This window comes from Aquarana catesbeiana, linkage group LG09 (genome assembly GCF_042186555.1).
Source record: "Aquarana catesbeiana isolate 2022-GZ linkage group LG09, ASM4218655v1, whole genome shotgun sequence".
Lineage (NCBI taxonomy): Eukaryota > Metazoa > Chordata > Amphibia > Anura > Ranidae > Aquarana > Aquarana catesbeiana.
Window position 1 is genome coordinate 219,330,790 of NC_133332.1, and position 14,886 is coordinate 219,345,675.

At 43.6% G+C, this 14,886-nt stretch overlaps 1 protein-coding gene across 5 annotated transcripts in view; it reads left to right on the forward strand.

Annotated features, from left to right (window-relative positions):
* Positions 1–14,886, forward strand: part of RALGPS1 (Ral GEF with PH domain and SH3 binding motif 1) — an 839,296-nt gene that overhangs the window by 295,298 nt on the left and 529,112 nt on the right. For all 5 annotated transcript variants that reach the window (XM_073599738.1, XM_073599739.1, XM_073599740.1 and 2 more), the window contains exon 7: positions 12,536–12,625. In XM_073599738.1, the coding sequence (XP_073455839.1) occupies positions 12,536–12,625 (90 nt within the window). The remainder of the gene's footprint in view (positions 1–12,535; positions 12,626–14,886) is intronic.

Genomic DNA, 14,886 nt, shown 5'->3' on the forward strand with positions numbered 1-14,886 from the left:
GTGAGGTGGCAAGCCAGGTAGTATTTATGTAGATCTGGCAAGGCAATCCCCCCTTTCGTTTTGGAGCATGTCAGTTTCGTATATTTGATGCGGGGGGGACCGCCTTTCCAGATAAATTTTGAGCAGGCTTTTTTATAGGCCAAGAAGAAAGATGGGGGTAAGTGGATTGGGATTGTTTGCATAAAATATAAAAGACGGGGAAGGATTATCATCTTTATCAATGCCGAGCGACCAAACCAGGAGACATTCAGGGTATTCCAGCTTTGAAGGTCTGTTTGGATCTTCGTCAAGGCATTGAGAAAGTTGCGATCATAAAGCTCTGATAGATGCCGGGGGATTCTAATGCCTAGGTAGGTGATATAGTCATTTTTCCACTGAAAAGGGAACGAAGCTTGGCAGCGAGTAACTTCTAATGGTGGTAGAGAGACATTGAGGGCCTGGGATTTAGAATAGTTAATTTTAAAGTTGGACAATATTCCAAAGTGGGTAATATCTTTCAGTAGGTTAGGGAGAGATGTGTGCGGTGTTTGCAATGATAATAGGATGTCGTCTGCAAAGGCGGCAACCTTAAATTCCCTGCGGTTCATGGGTATACCCTGGATATCTGGGTTGGCTCTTATTCTGTTAAGAAGGGGTTCAAGAGACAGGACGAAAATTAGGGGGGACAGAGGGCATCCTTGACGGGTACCATTGCTGATGTGGAAGGCGTTCGACAGGAGGCCATTTGCTTTAACTCTTGCTGTTGGAGTAGTATATAGGGCACAGATGTGAGCAAACATGCGTGGAAGAAGGCTAATTCCTTTGAGTACTTCCTGCATGTAATCCCAGGCCACCCTGTCGAACGCCTTCTCAGCATCCAGGGATAAGAGAAATCCCTTGGTGTTGGATGTGTTAAGCCAGTGGTGTAGGTTCAGGGTGCGGATGGTATTGTCTTTTGCCTCTCTGCCTGGGATAAACCCTACTTGATCGGGCAAAACTAGGTCTGAAATCAGGGGTAGTAACCTATTTGCTATAATTTTGGCATACAATTTAATGTCTACATTGAGCAGCGATATGGGTCTGTAATTAGAAACTATCATTGGGTCTTTGTCTGTTTTGGGGATCACTGCTATCTGGGCTTCTAACATGTGTCCAGATGTGGCGAGTGGATTTGAAAGGAAGTTAAAGGCCGACAACATTTTGGGTGTTAGTGCTTCTAGGAAAGTTTTGTAGTATATGAGAGGTAGGCCATCAGGGCCTGGGCTTTTACCCGCCTTCGTTTGTTTAATGGCAAGATTGAGTTCTTCTATGCTCATGGGGAGTTCTAATTCCTTAGCTTTTTGTGTTGGTATTGGCTTGGGGCAATATTGGGACAGAAACTCCTGAATTTGTAAAGACCTGTCATGTGCGGAAGAGGAGTCTGGTGGGTTTTGAGGTAGGTTGTACAGCTTGGAATAAAACTCCTCAAAGTGTTTGGCTATTTCCTCATTTTTGGAGAGAAGTTTGCCTTTTGCAGTGCGGAGGTGGTGTGTAGTGGTAGATGTTTTAGCTGCCTGGATTGTGCGAGCGAGAAGTCTCCCGCTCTTGTTGCCATGTTCATAAAACACTTTTTGGCCTAGGATATATCTTCGCCTAGTGCGTTTCCCTAGTTCGTCCAACAGAGATGCTCTTGCTTGTGAGAGAGCTTGTAGTGTGGATTGGGAGATGGACTTTTTGTGAGATGTTTCAAGTCTGTGGATCGTTTCGGTAAGGGCTTTGATCTGCTCTTGGTGTCTCTTTTTTTCCGCCGTGGCTAAGGCTATGAGTTTACCTCTTAAAACGCACTTATGTGCTTCCCACAGCGTCACCGGAGTGATATCAGGGGTTGAATTTTCCTGGAAGTACAGTTGGATTTGGGTGTTCAGTTGCCGGATTGTTTCAGGATCTTTTAGGAGAGATGGGTTCAATCTCCAAGTTTTGGTAGTCTTACGCGATTCCGGGAATGAGAGGGTAATCGTAATGGGGTGGTGGTCGGATAAAAACATGTTTTCTATTGTGGCTTGCGTGAGGTATGAGAGGTCTGGTTGGGATAAAAATAGATAATCAATTCTAGAATATTTCTGGTGTGGGGGAGAGAAGTACGTGTAATCTCTGTCTGTTGGATATAAAGTGCGCCATGCGTCGTGTAGGGTGAGGTTTTGTAGTTGGAGTTTGATTTGTTTTAAGGCCCGGAATGGGAGTGTGGAAGTGCCAGTAGAGGAATCTAGGCAAGGGTTCAGTGGAACATTAAAGTCTCCTCCCAGTATCAAAATGCCTGTTTGGAAGGATGAGAGTAAGTCACAGATTTTCCGGAGGAAAGGGACTTGATGGTCGTTTGGGCAGTATATATTCGCTATAGTGATGGGTTTGGACGCATACGTGCCTTTGACGAAAATGTATCTGCCTTCCTGGTCGATCAATGTGTCTGATAAGTGAAAGTCTGCATGTTTAGAGATAAGTATAGAAACTCCTTTTGTCTTAGAAGATGGATTTGAGGAGTGTAAGGCCTGTTTGTATACATGGTTCGTCAGTTTAGGTATGGCATTGGTTCGGAAAACATAAACATAGACAAAAACATAGACTTTAGCCTATTAGTAACAGCAGTTGTAACAGTAACAGTAACATTCCGGACAGCCTGGTGTAGACTCTTTCTCCAGCAAGGCTAAATTACTTTGTGTAAGTGGGGATCGCGTATGTCGATACCGCACTGAAACATTCTATGAGACATTTTGTAAGTGTAACCCAGGAATCAATCATTGTTATTTTTAGTGAAGGAGAGCATTCCGGTTTGGCTAGGGCATTAGCTTTACAACATCACGTTATAGGTTATGTTGTCGCAACAGGGTATTAATTGAATCCTAGAGTAATAGACAATGTGTTGTGGAAGCAGGCCTTTCGGGCTCGTAAGTACAGTGTCCCAGTAGGCTAAGGTTATCTGTGAACAAGTGTCTTAGAATGCACCTAGTCTGGTTTGGTAAAATATAAGGTGGATGGGACTGATTTGGTGACCCTCCAGGACCCTGTGGGCCCCCCACGGGAGTGGATACCCACGTTCCAAGAGGGTGACCAAAGTGAGGTAGAGAGGTTATCTCTGTCAGCATGTGTGTGTTTGCTGGTAAACAATACCTGGGAATAGGGAAAGTAGGTTATATAAACAGAAGTCCGTGAAGAGTTTCTTCTTCTTCCTGTAGAAGGTAAGAGGTGTAAAGTCCCATTGATCTCCGACGTTCTTCATTGGAGCTTGTGGGGTACGGTATCTGAAAGACAACTTCCATAGAGTAGGGCTAGGTTGGTGCTGGAAAAAAAGGAAAAAGTTAGTGTTGCCCGTGCAAGCGTGGATAGAAAGTTCAGGCGGCTATCATGCCAGCGGGAGGTTTCGTCGCGGGGTGTCATGTCGCCCGGGGCTGGGTACAGGCATGTCTCGGCGTGATAGGCGGTCTCCAGGAGAGGTAGGATCCAGCCTGCGGCGTCTCGAGTGGTGCCTTTGGGCTTTGGGGGAGGAATTGGTAGATACTGGCTTCCACGGTTCCGTGGGGAAATAGAATGAGTGCCAATCAGGGATATCCACCAGTGGAATGTCCAGCTGCTCGCAGAAATTGGGAAGGTCTTCCGGGGTTCTTAATAAAGCTGTGCGGCCTCTGGTTGATGCAGAGAGACAGAAAGGGAATTTCCATCTATATTGGATGTTGCGGGAGCGAAGCACATCCAGTAGGGGGCGTAAGGTGCGTCTATTCTGCAGTGTGATTTGTGATAAGTCCTGAAATAGTTTCACCTCAGTTCCATTAAAGGTTATACGTCCCTTTTCTCTCGCCTTCCTAAGAATTTCCTCTTTGAGGGGGAAATTGACAATACAGCAGATAATGTCTCTGGGTGGTTCGTTGTCCCGGGGGGGAGGACGCAGGGCTCGGTGTAGACGCTCCATTTCTATGGGGGAGTCTGCCGGGCGTTCAAGTAAGTCATTAAAGATGGTACTGACTGTGTGGGGAAGTGCGGCCTGGTCAATTCCCTCCGGGACCCCCCTCACCCGAATGTTATGCCTGCGTCCCCTGTTGTCTAAATCTTCCACCTGTCTGTGTAGCTCAAACATGTGGGGCAGGTGGAGATCGTACGTTTTTTGTACTTGCCTGATAGCTGAGGCTTGCAATCTAGCGTTTTCCTCCACATCATTGATCCGGTGGGTTATAGCATGAATATCTTCTTTGAGATCAGAGATTGCGGACATCATGGTGTGTTTGATGTCCAGAGCGACCTTCTGGAGGTCTCTTTGGAGGTCCAGCAGGCTTGGGTGCGGATCGGTGTGGTCGCCGCTGTCCATCAGCGGGTCTGTGGCGCTCCTAATCGATTCCGGGGATGCGGCCTGTACGGCGTGCGCGGCCTGCGATGAGGCCTGTGACGCCTCTAGCAGTGCGGACTGGCGGGTCCGGAAGATGTCTGGGATACTGCCGCTGAGTTGCGGTGTGGGCTCTTTCTGTGTGCGGGGTGTGGAGGTGCTCCTGTTTGACTTTCCCATCGTGGGACAAGTCGTAGATACCCCCGATTCAGTTTCTTTCGTCCTCACTGTGCGGGAGCTGTCTTTTCAAGCAGCCATCTCGGGTCCCGTCCAGGCCACGCCCCGTGTTCGGTATTCTAATGCGCATGCGCAGTGCTTTCTTTTTGTCCTTTTTTCCTCCATGTTTTAGGAAAGTGGATTTAAGAGCTCTGTATGCACACTTCAGTTGAGTGTGCACACACCACTGTGACTGAATGCTTCAATCCCGGACCAGTGAATAACCAAGGTACTTTTGTTTTTTTTTTTTAAAGTTATGATTTAGTGTCAATCATTAAACGGTTAAAGACACTGGGAGGACAAACTCTATGGTTTTTTCTATAGACAGGCAAGAACCTGGCTTAAGGTGGCGTTGGCAGTAGTGGCTACATATCAACTGATATGTGAGTATGGGACCCAGTATTGTAGTTTACCCAAACACCAACTAAGGTAGTTACTAGTACTTATTTATGTATGTTTTACATCCATAGCTACTCTGTGCATCCCGACATATGTGCTGATTCTTGGCTACCGTTCAGCATTAGGGTCCTTGATCATTACCTCCTTTCGGAGGAGGCCTCTTTGCGGTCACGATTTCCCTGGCGTGGGTGAACGTTTGAAACTTTTTGTCAAAGCACTGTATTATTGGTGAGTTCATGTATAATGTGTATACATATGCACATCTGTACCTTAATATTTATAACTTGCATTCTAATTAAAGTACTGTATTTATTGGAGTATAACACACACTTTTTCACCCTGAAAATCGATTGCAAATAGCGTGTGTGTGTTATACACCAATACTTCAATTTTAGCTACCTCAGAGGGGAGAGGGAGGGGGGCGGTCGTCAGATTACATACAGTGAGAATCTCCTGTTTACTTGGCGGCCTCTGTAAGAGGAAGTCCCATCTCATGGGCCCCCAGACCACTGTTCTGTCTATCATAGGAGATTCCCACTGTATGTAATCTGTCGGCGTTCGTCCTGCCCCCCTCCCTGTCCCTTTTAGGCTGCAGATGGGCTTCGATCAGGCTGCTGCATTAAAGGCAGTGGTGAGGCTAGTGCATTGATGGCAATGGTGAGGCTGCTGCATTGATGGCAATGGTGAGGCTGCTGCATTGATGGCAATGGTGAGGCTGCTGCATTGATGTGGACTGATGAGGCTGCACTGATGGCACTTGTGAGGCTGCAGATGGGCATTGATGGCAGTGGTGAGGCTGCTGCATTGATGGCAATGGCGAGGCTGCTGCATTGATGGCTGCTGCATTGATGGCATTGGTGAGGCTGCTGCATTGATGGCATTGGTGAGGCTGCTGCATTGATGGCAATGGTGAGGCTGCTGCATTGATGTGGACTGATGAGGCTACATTGATGACACTTGTGAGGCTGCAGATGGGCATTGATGGCAATGGTGAGGCTGCTGCATTGATGGCAGTGGTGAGGCTGCTGCATTGATGGCAATGGTGAGGCTGCTGCATTGATGGCAATGGTGAGGCTGCTGCATTGATGGCAATGGTGAGGCTGCTGCATTGATGTGAACTGATGAGGCTGCATTGATGGCACTTGTGAGGCTGCAGATGGGCATTGATGGCAATGGTGAGGCTGCTGCATTGATGGCAATGGTGAGGCTGCTGCATTGATGGCTGCTGCATTGATGGCAATGGTGAGGCTGCTGCATTGATGGCAATGGTGAGGCTGCTGCATTGATGTGGACTGATGAGGCTGCATTGATGGCACTTTTGAGGCTGCAGATGGGCATTGATCAGGCTGCACTGAGGGCAATGGTTGAGGCTGCAGACTTGCACTGACCCTTATTTTGCTTCAAAGTGCCTTATTTAAAATTTAAGTTTTTTTCCTGAAACTTCCCTCTTAAAATGAATGTGCGTGTTATACGCTGATAAATACGGTATGTTCTTCTGACTAGAAACATTGAATCTCCTGAAGAAGTGACAGTTCAGGTCACGAAACATGTAGAGCGAGCAATTTTTTAAATCTATGAGGATTGTGGGAACAACCAAGAGGAATACATACATCTCAGTGCCGACATTTTCTTGATATTCTTAGCATTGCCCCACAGGAAGTATATGATTTAGTATATCCTCCAGGAAAAAAACACTGTGTCCTATATTCTTTCATAAATTACTGTCCTGTATATGTATGAATTTTATGTGAACTATTAAAATTTGTTATTTTTTTATACGTGCCTATAAAATCCATTATTCCTAATTTCAGTATTTTCGGCTTTCTATGGAGCCGGTTCACATATCTCCGGGGCGGCTGCGGAGAGGCTTGCACAGGAGTGCTGTGCGTCTTTGGCTCTGTTTTCAGGGCCAAATTCAGACAAAGATTCGGCCTTGATTTGCCCCTGAAACGGAGAACGGAGAAGCTCTGCTGAATTCCATCATCCAATCATGTGTAAGCAAAAATGTTTTTTTCTTCCCCTTTTTGCACATGATTGGGTGGTGTTTGCAAATTGAAGCTTTACCTCATTTAATACGCTCTAGACTCTAGAGCAACTGCACTGTCTATTTGCCTTTAGTAAATTAACCCCTTAGTCCTTTAAATTGAGACATGAATGTATGACTTGTATAGTGCTGCCAATGCGAACTGAATCGCCTCAAGGCGCTTGGTCCATCCTGTGGGTCCAGCTTGCTAGAAGAGGTAAGTTTCTTCCTGAAGGCCTGATGGTTTTCTTCCATATGGATGTTGATCGGTAGAGTGTTCCATAGCCGTGGTCCTTGGACTGCGAATCTTCGTTCTCCCTTTGATTTGTAGCGGGATTTGGGAACGTGGAGTAGGTTTTGGTGGGTTGATCGAAGACTGCGATTAGGTACGTAGCATTTTATTTTCTCGCGTAGGTATTGAGGCGCGTTTCCATGTAGGCATTTGTGGGTGAGGCAGAGGGTCTTGAATGTGATCCGATCCTTTATGGTTAGGCTCCTCAGGGATGGGGAAATGGGTTCCCAAGGTTTTTTTGCTGTTATCAGTCTTGCTGCGGTGTTTTGGATGAGTTGTAGGCGTGCAATCTGGTATTTAGGTAGTGCGGCGTAGAGGGAGTTTGCGTAGTCGAGTCGGGAGTTAATGATGGTTCCAGCTACTGCTGCTTTGTCCTCCTTTAGGACAAAGGACATATACACACTATAGAGAGATAAGCTTTGTTCATATTTTCTTTCTAAGGTTTACAACCACTTTAATAAAATACCAAAAAAGACCCAATTTTCTGTACCAAACAAAATTACACTTAGCAGGTTTAACCCGTTGCCACTTTATTTTCTGTCTGCCAATTATAAAAAAAATAGCAAGTACAGAGATTTTCCCTCACTTCCTGTTCACAGACAGAAATTAAAAACCCAGCAGAGGTTCTAACCCTTCTTCACTCGATCCAGAAGTAGAAAAAACTTTCGCTGGAGGTAAACTTTTAAGTGTTGTGTCTGATATTTTGTTACGTCTGTGGCATCAAAGACCTCCAATTTTGTTGTGTCTGTGGCAGCAGAGATCTCCAACATATTTTATGAAGAAGAGCCAATTGGTTGGGTTGGACGTTCTCAGGCAGTTGCTATTGTTTTCCCTCAGGTCCAGCATTTTGGGGGGTTGGGGGACTGCACGTTTTCTTCCCTCTCCTTTGGGCAAATTAAAATATTTCACCATGGTGCCAAAGAAATCCTGGAAATGACAACATGGAAAGTGTCTGCCTGTTTGTTACAAGGGTCATAAAAAGATCACGATTATATAATATAACAGAGCCCCAGAGTAGGCCCCTCCAGCCACAGAGATCTGCGTAAGCAGCAGAGACTGTACACTTCAGTCCATGCTTGGCTGACTATCGCCTATCTGAGCTCATTTTTTCACAGTCTGGAAAAAATGAACTTCGATGTTAATGGGAAACAAGGCGGCTGGTGTTTGTAAAGCACAGACAGAAAAAACAAGGCAAATATTAATAAATTTTACTGTATTTTGTTTTGTACCCAAAAATACTACTTTTCTTTCCCACAATATGCCAGATTGCCTTGGTTACACTTCGTCTTGTTTTTCATTAATTATCCTAAACTCGAAGCCGTGTTGAAAGATGAGTGTTTGGTTTGGTAGTTAATTCCTTTTCCAGGGTTAAGAGGATTAAGTAGACCGCATGTCCCATTTACCAGTAATTGCAATATTTTGTTTTCTGTGCTAATCAAAGCTATTAGTTTTGTTATATTCTGTTCCTAAGCAGATACATTTTTTTTTCATTTTATAAACATATTTTACTTACTGAGCGGGATTTATGTTTTCGACTTGGTGTATGCATTTGCTAAAACCAGTGACATCACTGAAACCAAATTTTTGTGAGAATGCAGCCTATACATACACTAGCAACTGGTGATATGCCTGAAATACTTCATATTCATAAGTCATTCAATCACTAGAGACCCATGAAGTCAATGTTGCTTGTCTAGTGTTTCAATGTTGCCTCTCCATATTTGTGAGAACAGGTCCTACACTTTGTTAGGGGCTTTGTTCAAGTGGGTTTCAGCTTGTATATGAGTAGTGTGTACAGCATGCAAAATGATGTGAAGATCCTCAATATATAGTCTCCTATTACATAGTTACATAGTTAGTCAGGTTGAAAAAAGACACAAGTCCATCCAGTCCAACCACAAAAAAAAAAAAAAAAAAAACGTACAATCCAATATACCCAATACTATACCCACAGTTGATCCAGAGGAAGGCAAAAAACCCCAGCAGAGCATGCTCCAATTTGCTACAGCAGGGGAAAAAATTCCTTCCTGATCCCAGAGAGGCAATCGGATTTTCCCTGGATCAACTTTACCTATAAATGTCAGTACCCAGTTATATTATGTACATTTAGGAAAGTATCCAGGCCTTTCTTAAAGCAATCTACTGAGCTGGCCAGAACCACCTCTGGAGGGAGTCTATTCCACATTTTCACAGCTCTTACTGTGAAGAAACCTTTCCGTATTTGGAGATGAAATCTCTTTTCCTCCAGTCGTAAAGAGTGCCCCCTTGTCCTCTGTGTTGACCGTAAAGTGAATAACTCAACACCAAGTTCACTATATGGACCCCTTATATATTTAAACATGTTGATCATATCCCCCCTTATTCTCCTCTTCTCAAGAGTGAACAAATTCAGTTCCTCTAATCTTTCCTCATAGCTGAGCTCCCCCATGCCTCTTATCAGTTTGGTTGCCCTTCTCTGCACTTTCTCCAGTTCCACGATATCCTTTTTGAGAACTGGTGTCCAAAACTGAACTGCATATTCCAGATGAGGTCTTACTAATGATTTGAACAGGGGCAAAATGATATCTCTCTCTCTGGAGTCCATACCTCTCTTAATACAAGAAAGAACTTTGCTCGGTTTGGAAACCGCAGCTTGGCATTGCATGCTATTATTGAGCTTATGATCTACCAAAACCCCCAGATCCTTCTCCACTACAGATTCCCCCAGTTGTACTCCCCCTAGCATGTATGATGCATGCATATTCTTAGCCCCCAAGTGCATAACTTTACATTTCTCAACATTAAACCTCATCTGCCACATAGTCGCCCAATTAGACAGTGCATTGAGGTCGGCTTGTAAATTGGAGACATCCTGTAAGGACGTTATTCCACTGCATAGCTTGGTGTCATCTGCAAAGACAGAAATGTTACTTTTGATCCCAGACCCAATATCATTTATAAAGATATTAAAGAGTAAGGGTCCCAGCACTGAACCTTGGGGTACACCACTGATAACCTTAGACCATTCAGAGTAAGAATCATTAACCACTACTCTCTGAATTCTGTCTTTTAGCCAGTTTTCTATCCATTTACAAACTGATATTTCCAAGCCTGTAGACTTTAACTTACACATGAGCCGTGTGTGCGGAACTGTATCAAACGCTTTTGCAAAATCCAAATAAACCACGTCCACAGCCACCCCTCTGTCCAAGGTTTTACTTACCTCTTCATAAAAAGAAATCAGGTTTGTCTGACAACTTCTGTCTTTCATGAACCCATGCTGTCTGTTGCTTAAAATGTTTTTTTCCAGCAAGAACTCGTCTATGTGGTCTTTTATTAAACGCTCCAGTATCTTCCCGACTATATTGAGGATCTTTACATCATTTTGCATTTTTGGCTTTTGGTTTCACTGTTGGAAACGTATGTTTTGCACATTTTTATAATTTGGATACGTTTTTTCTTTTGTATCATCATAGCACAGAAGAGTTGGTGTCATAAGTGTGTACAGCATGCTTTTGCAAAGCTTATGGCAAGCTTGATTAAAGTGACATTAAAGCTTTGTTTTGTTTTTTTTTGTTTTGTTTTTGTGTTTGTTTTGTTGTTTTTTTTTTGTTTTTGTTTTTTTTTAACAAACATGGCATACTTCCCTGCTCTTTTTAATGGTTTTGCACAGGGCAACCACAATCCTCCTCTTTCGGGGGTCCCCCACCGGCACTCCAAGCTCCTCCTCTTTGATGAGTGCCCCCACAGAAAGCCACAAAAAGCTGCTTTCCATAGGTGCACCTGTGCCGGCTTGCTCGCAAGCCGCCCTGTTTGCATCTATTAATGCAGACCGGCTGGCTTCCGACCTGCTCCCCTTGTCACAACATTTAATTGACCGCAGCGGGAGCCAATGACTCTGGCTGCTATCAGTCTGCCCAGCGACGAGGGAGACAGCGGCGTAAGCCGCTGCTCTCATGTCCATCGCTGGATCGGGTCGGCATAATGGAGGGCTGGGGGCATCCTGCAGCACAGAAGGTTTTTTTACCTTAATGCATAGTACGCATTAAGGTAAAAACCTTGAGGCTTTAGAACCACTTTAAAGCTCTTTAGTGCAAGCAAATACAGATTTTCATGGGAGTTCTGACTATTAGTCTAAATGAGCTGATAGCAGGCTCCCACACTACTTTAAAGGGGACAGGTACCATGAATTCTGGACCCCCCCCCCCCCCCCCCGCTGCTATTTTTCAGGAGGAATTGCATGTAAAAGGTCATTTTTTCAAGGTGCAGTTAAGCATGGTTTACATTTCTATATGTTCACTTTTTAGGTGTAAGTCCACTTTAAGGTTATTGGAAACCTGCTAGCTGTAAAGTGACAGTCAGCACACCCTTTAAGATCTATGATAAACATCTCCACACTAGAATTGAAATTTTGTTTAAAGGCTAAGCTCATTTTTTGTAAAAAAAAAATACAAATAATGGTAATATAAGATAATGCACATGGTTTTGCAGGTTAAAAAAAAACGTGCATTTGTTAATTTTTTGCATTGCAGCCATGATCAGTGGATCGCTGGTGCAATGCCAGGCTCCTGCAAACACTTAGTACCTCTATATGGCTAGACAATTATTAAAGAGCAGGAGGAATCAATGAGCTACGAGGAAACTCTCCAGCAGCCTTGCAGTTTATTGAGAACTACAAACTGTCTGCTGTGGTGGCAGATGGGACTAGTAATTAATTTTTTCTAAGAACACTGTAAATTAATGACGTGACTGTGTGGGCCGAGCACCTTCTCCAAAGTAAGTTACATGTTACAAAAGGTGAGTTTATCCTGTAAAGAATTCAATAAACCTGCTGAAAGCTTTTCAAATTCTTTGGAAAAGCTTGCTGTTACAACTGCTTTTATACAAGTTGAAACGTTTGTGAAGAAGGGATTAATGAAAAGAACTTGCTTAACTCCACACTACGTTAGTACAATGCGCAAATGAGCACACGCGAGACGATGGCCTGAGATTGTGGGAAGTACATGCCCCACTGTATGTGACTCTTACAGAGATTTCAATTCTCGAATTTGGTAGGAATACCGCGTCAAGGCCAACATACAGCTCACCTGGAATCCTTGGTCGGATAGATTTCTTTATTGAACTTTGGAGAAGTTATTTACATATATTTCTTTCTTTTTGCTATTATTCTTTTGTATGGGACATGCTTTGTATCAACATTTCTGTAGCAGTTTTTTTTGTATCCCTTGTGTTGATCTTTGAACTAATAAAAATTATTGCAAAAAAAAGACTTTCCATGTCTTTATGTCCTTCCTTTCAGGTCAGTTTTTGGGTTGTGCGGGAAATACTAACAACACAGACTCTGAAGATAAGAGCCGAGATACTGAGCCATTTCATCAAGATAGCCAAGGTGAGATTGCGAGCAGTGTGCACCAGTACTTTCAGGTGAGAAGCTGTAAGCTTCTCTGTTTGTAAGTTACTTTTTCTGACTATTGCACATTTTTCCAAATAGATGTATATTTTGCAGTCAGGCTTACATTATATAGTTCTTTCAAGTTGTTTTCCAAACTAGGGCCAGCACAGAGTCAGAAAAAAATCTGACTTTCAGAAGAGCAGATAGTTGCAATCCGGACTGCCCTGCGGTAACAAACTTGCTGAATCAAGATGGCTACTTCCTTTGCCTTCCTTCTCATAATCCTCTGTTACTGGAAACATAATGTTGGAGTTACTCCACAGTGGATACTTGCCAAAAATAAACATGGCTGCTCATAAATAATCTTGTACAGTTTAATCAGAGTACTCGTTAATCCTGTGCTTCTATTTTACATGAAGAGCCAACGCTGATTATAGAATTTTACCCTGATCGCTAACTGTTTCACAAGACCACTGACACAGATTAATACACGGAAGCCATAAGGAGTCGATTGTTCCAACGTGGAATTACTGGCTGCTGTAACTCAGAGTTCGATGTTATAAGTTTGGCTTGTGAGAAGATAAACATGAAGAAAATGCTGTTTTATTTTCCATTTTTCATTTACTTTTTTGCAAAAGCTAAAACTGTTTACAAATGGAAGCAGAAAGTATAAGCATCTAGGCGTTTCTGTCCTGCGCTAGCAGTTTTATATTACCGTATATACTCGAGTATAAGCTGAGTTTTTCAGCACGTTTTCTGTGCTTAAAATGCCCCCCCTCGGCTTATAATAGAGTTGAACACTTTTCTGCAGCAGAGAATGACATTTTCCGAACCGAATTTGGAGCCCCGTATCTCGGTTCTGAAAATGTCATTCTCTGCTGCAGAAAAGTGCTTGACATTTTCTGAACCGACTTTGGGGTCCCGTATCTCGGGGCTACTTGGTGCTAGGAATCAAGCTCTGGATATGTTGTAGTGCTGGTTCCACTGAGTTTGCACACCAAATTTGGGGTTCCTAGCACCTAGTGGCCCCGAGATACGAGGCCCCAAAGTCGGTCAACTGTGTCCATCTGCAGCAATGTCATTTCGGGATCCTCTGGGTCCAAAGACCCCAAATTTTGGCTGCAGCTAGGGGGCATCTAGGAACCCTTAACTACCGAGTTTGAATTTCGGGGGGCCTATGGCTGCAAATGGGCACAGTGAGGCATGCAAATAGGCACAGTGAGGCTGCAAATGGGCATTGTTGACCCTCTTTTCCACTTACAGTAGCTGCGCATTTCTCACCCTAGGCTTATACTCGAGTCAATAAGTTTTCCCAGTTTTTCGTGGTAAAATTAGGTGCCTCGGCTTATATTCAGGTCAGCTTATACTCAAGTATATACGGTACTCTTTGGAAAATTAAATAGATACTTTTAAACAAATATGTTTATTGGTGTCAGAAACCATGAACTAGACCGCGACAGAAGTACAGTAAAATCACATTTGTTTATTAATAAAAAGGTAAATAGAGTAAGCGTAGTCAAAGCATAGCCAGAGTCCAGTAACCGGATCGGGTAGTCAGCCAAGCCAGAGTTCAGTAACCAGATCGGGTAATCAGCCAGGCCAGAAATCAGGGATCAAAGTAGAGGAACAGCAAGCAGGATAAGGAGCCAGAAGGGATGTCATAACAAAGTTTGTGTCAGTGCCTCCTGTTCTGTGACATCCTTTCCCTCTATTTCTTACACTGGAGTCACAGGGACAGGAAGTAAGAGAGTCAGACATAGAAAATAAAAGCAGAGTTTGTAACACTTCTTCCCAGCTCTATCCAAAACTAAAAAACAATAAATTGCCTGGAGTTAGGCTTTAAAATTTCAAATGTGCAGCAATTAAGGGCTCATTTAAACTTGTGGTTTGGGGTAGTTAAAACTGCGTGATTTTGCAACTTTTTTAACACCCCCCACCCAAACGTCCCCCCCCCTCCTTAAGCTGCAAAGTGCTGATGCCTTGCTTTAGGCCTGCAGTGCAAATTATTGTTCTTGACTCATTTTAGTGAATTGGGATGTGCTGCAACCACGTGCAATGCAAATGCGGCAATTATGGGGTAAAACGGGTAGTGAGGAGGTGTGTCAATGCCTCCGCACTACCTGTCAAACGCTTCTGAAAAGCAATATGATCGCTTTTCAGAGGCTTAGAGGTTTAGAAGCAAACTTAACTTAAACCTTCTATTTATCATTACATCAGCACCAATTTGAATCATTGATACAACTCAGGTATAACCATAC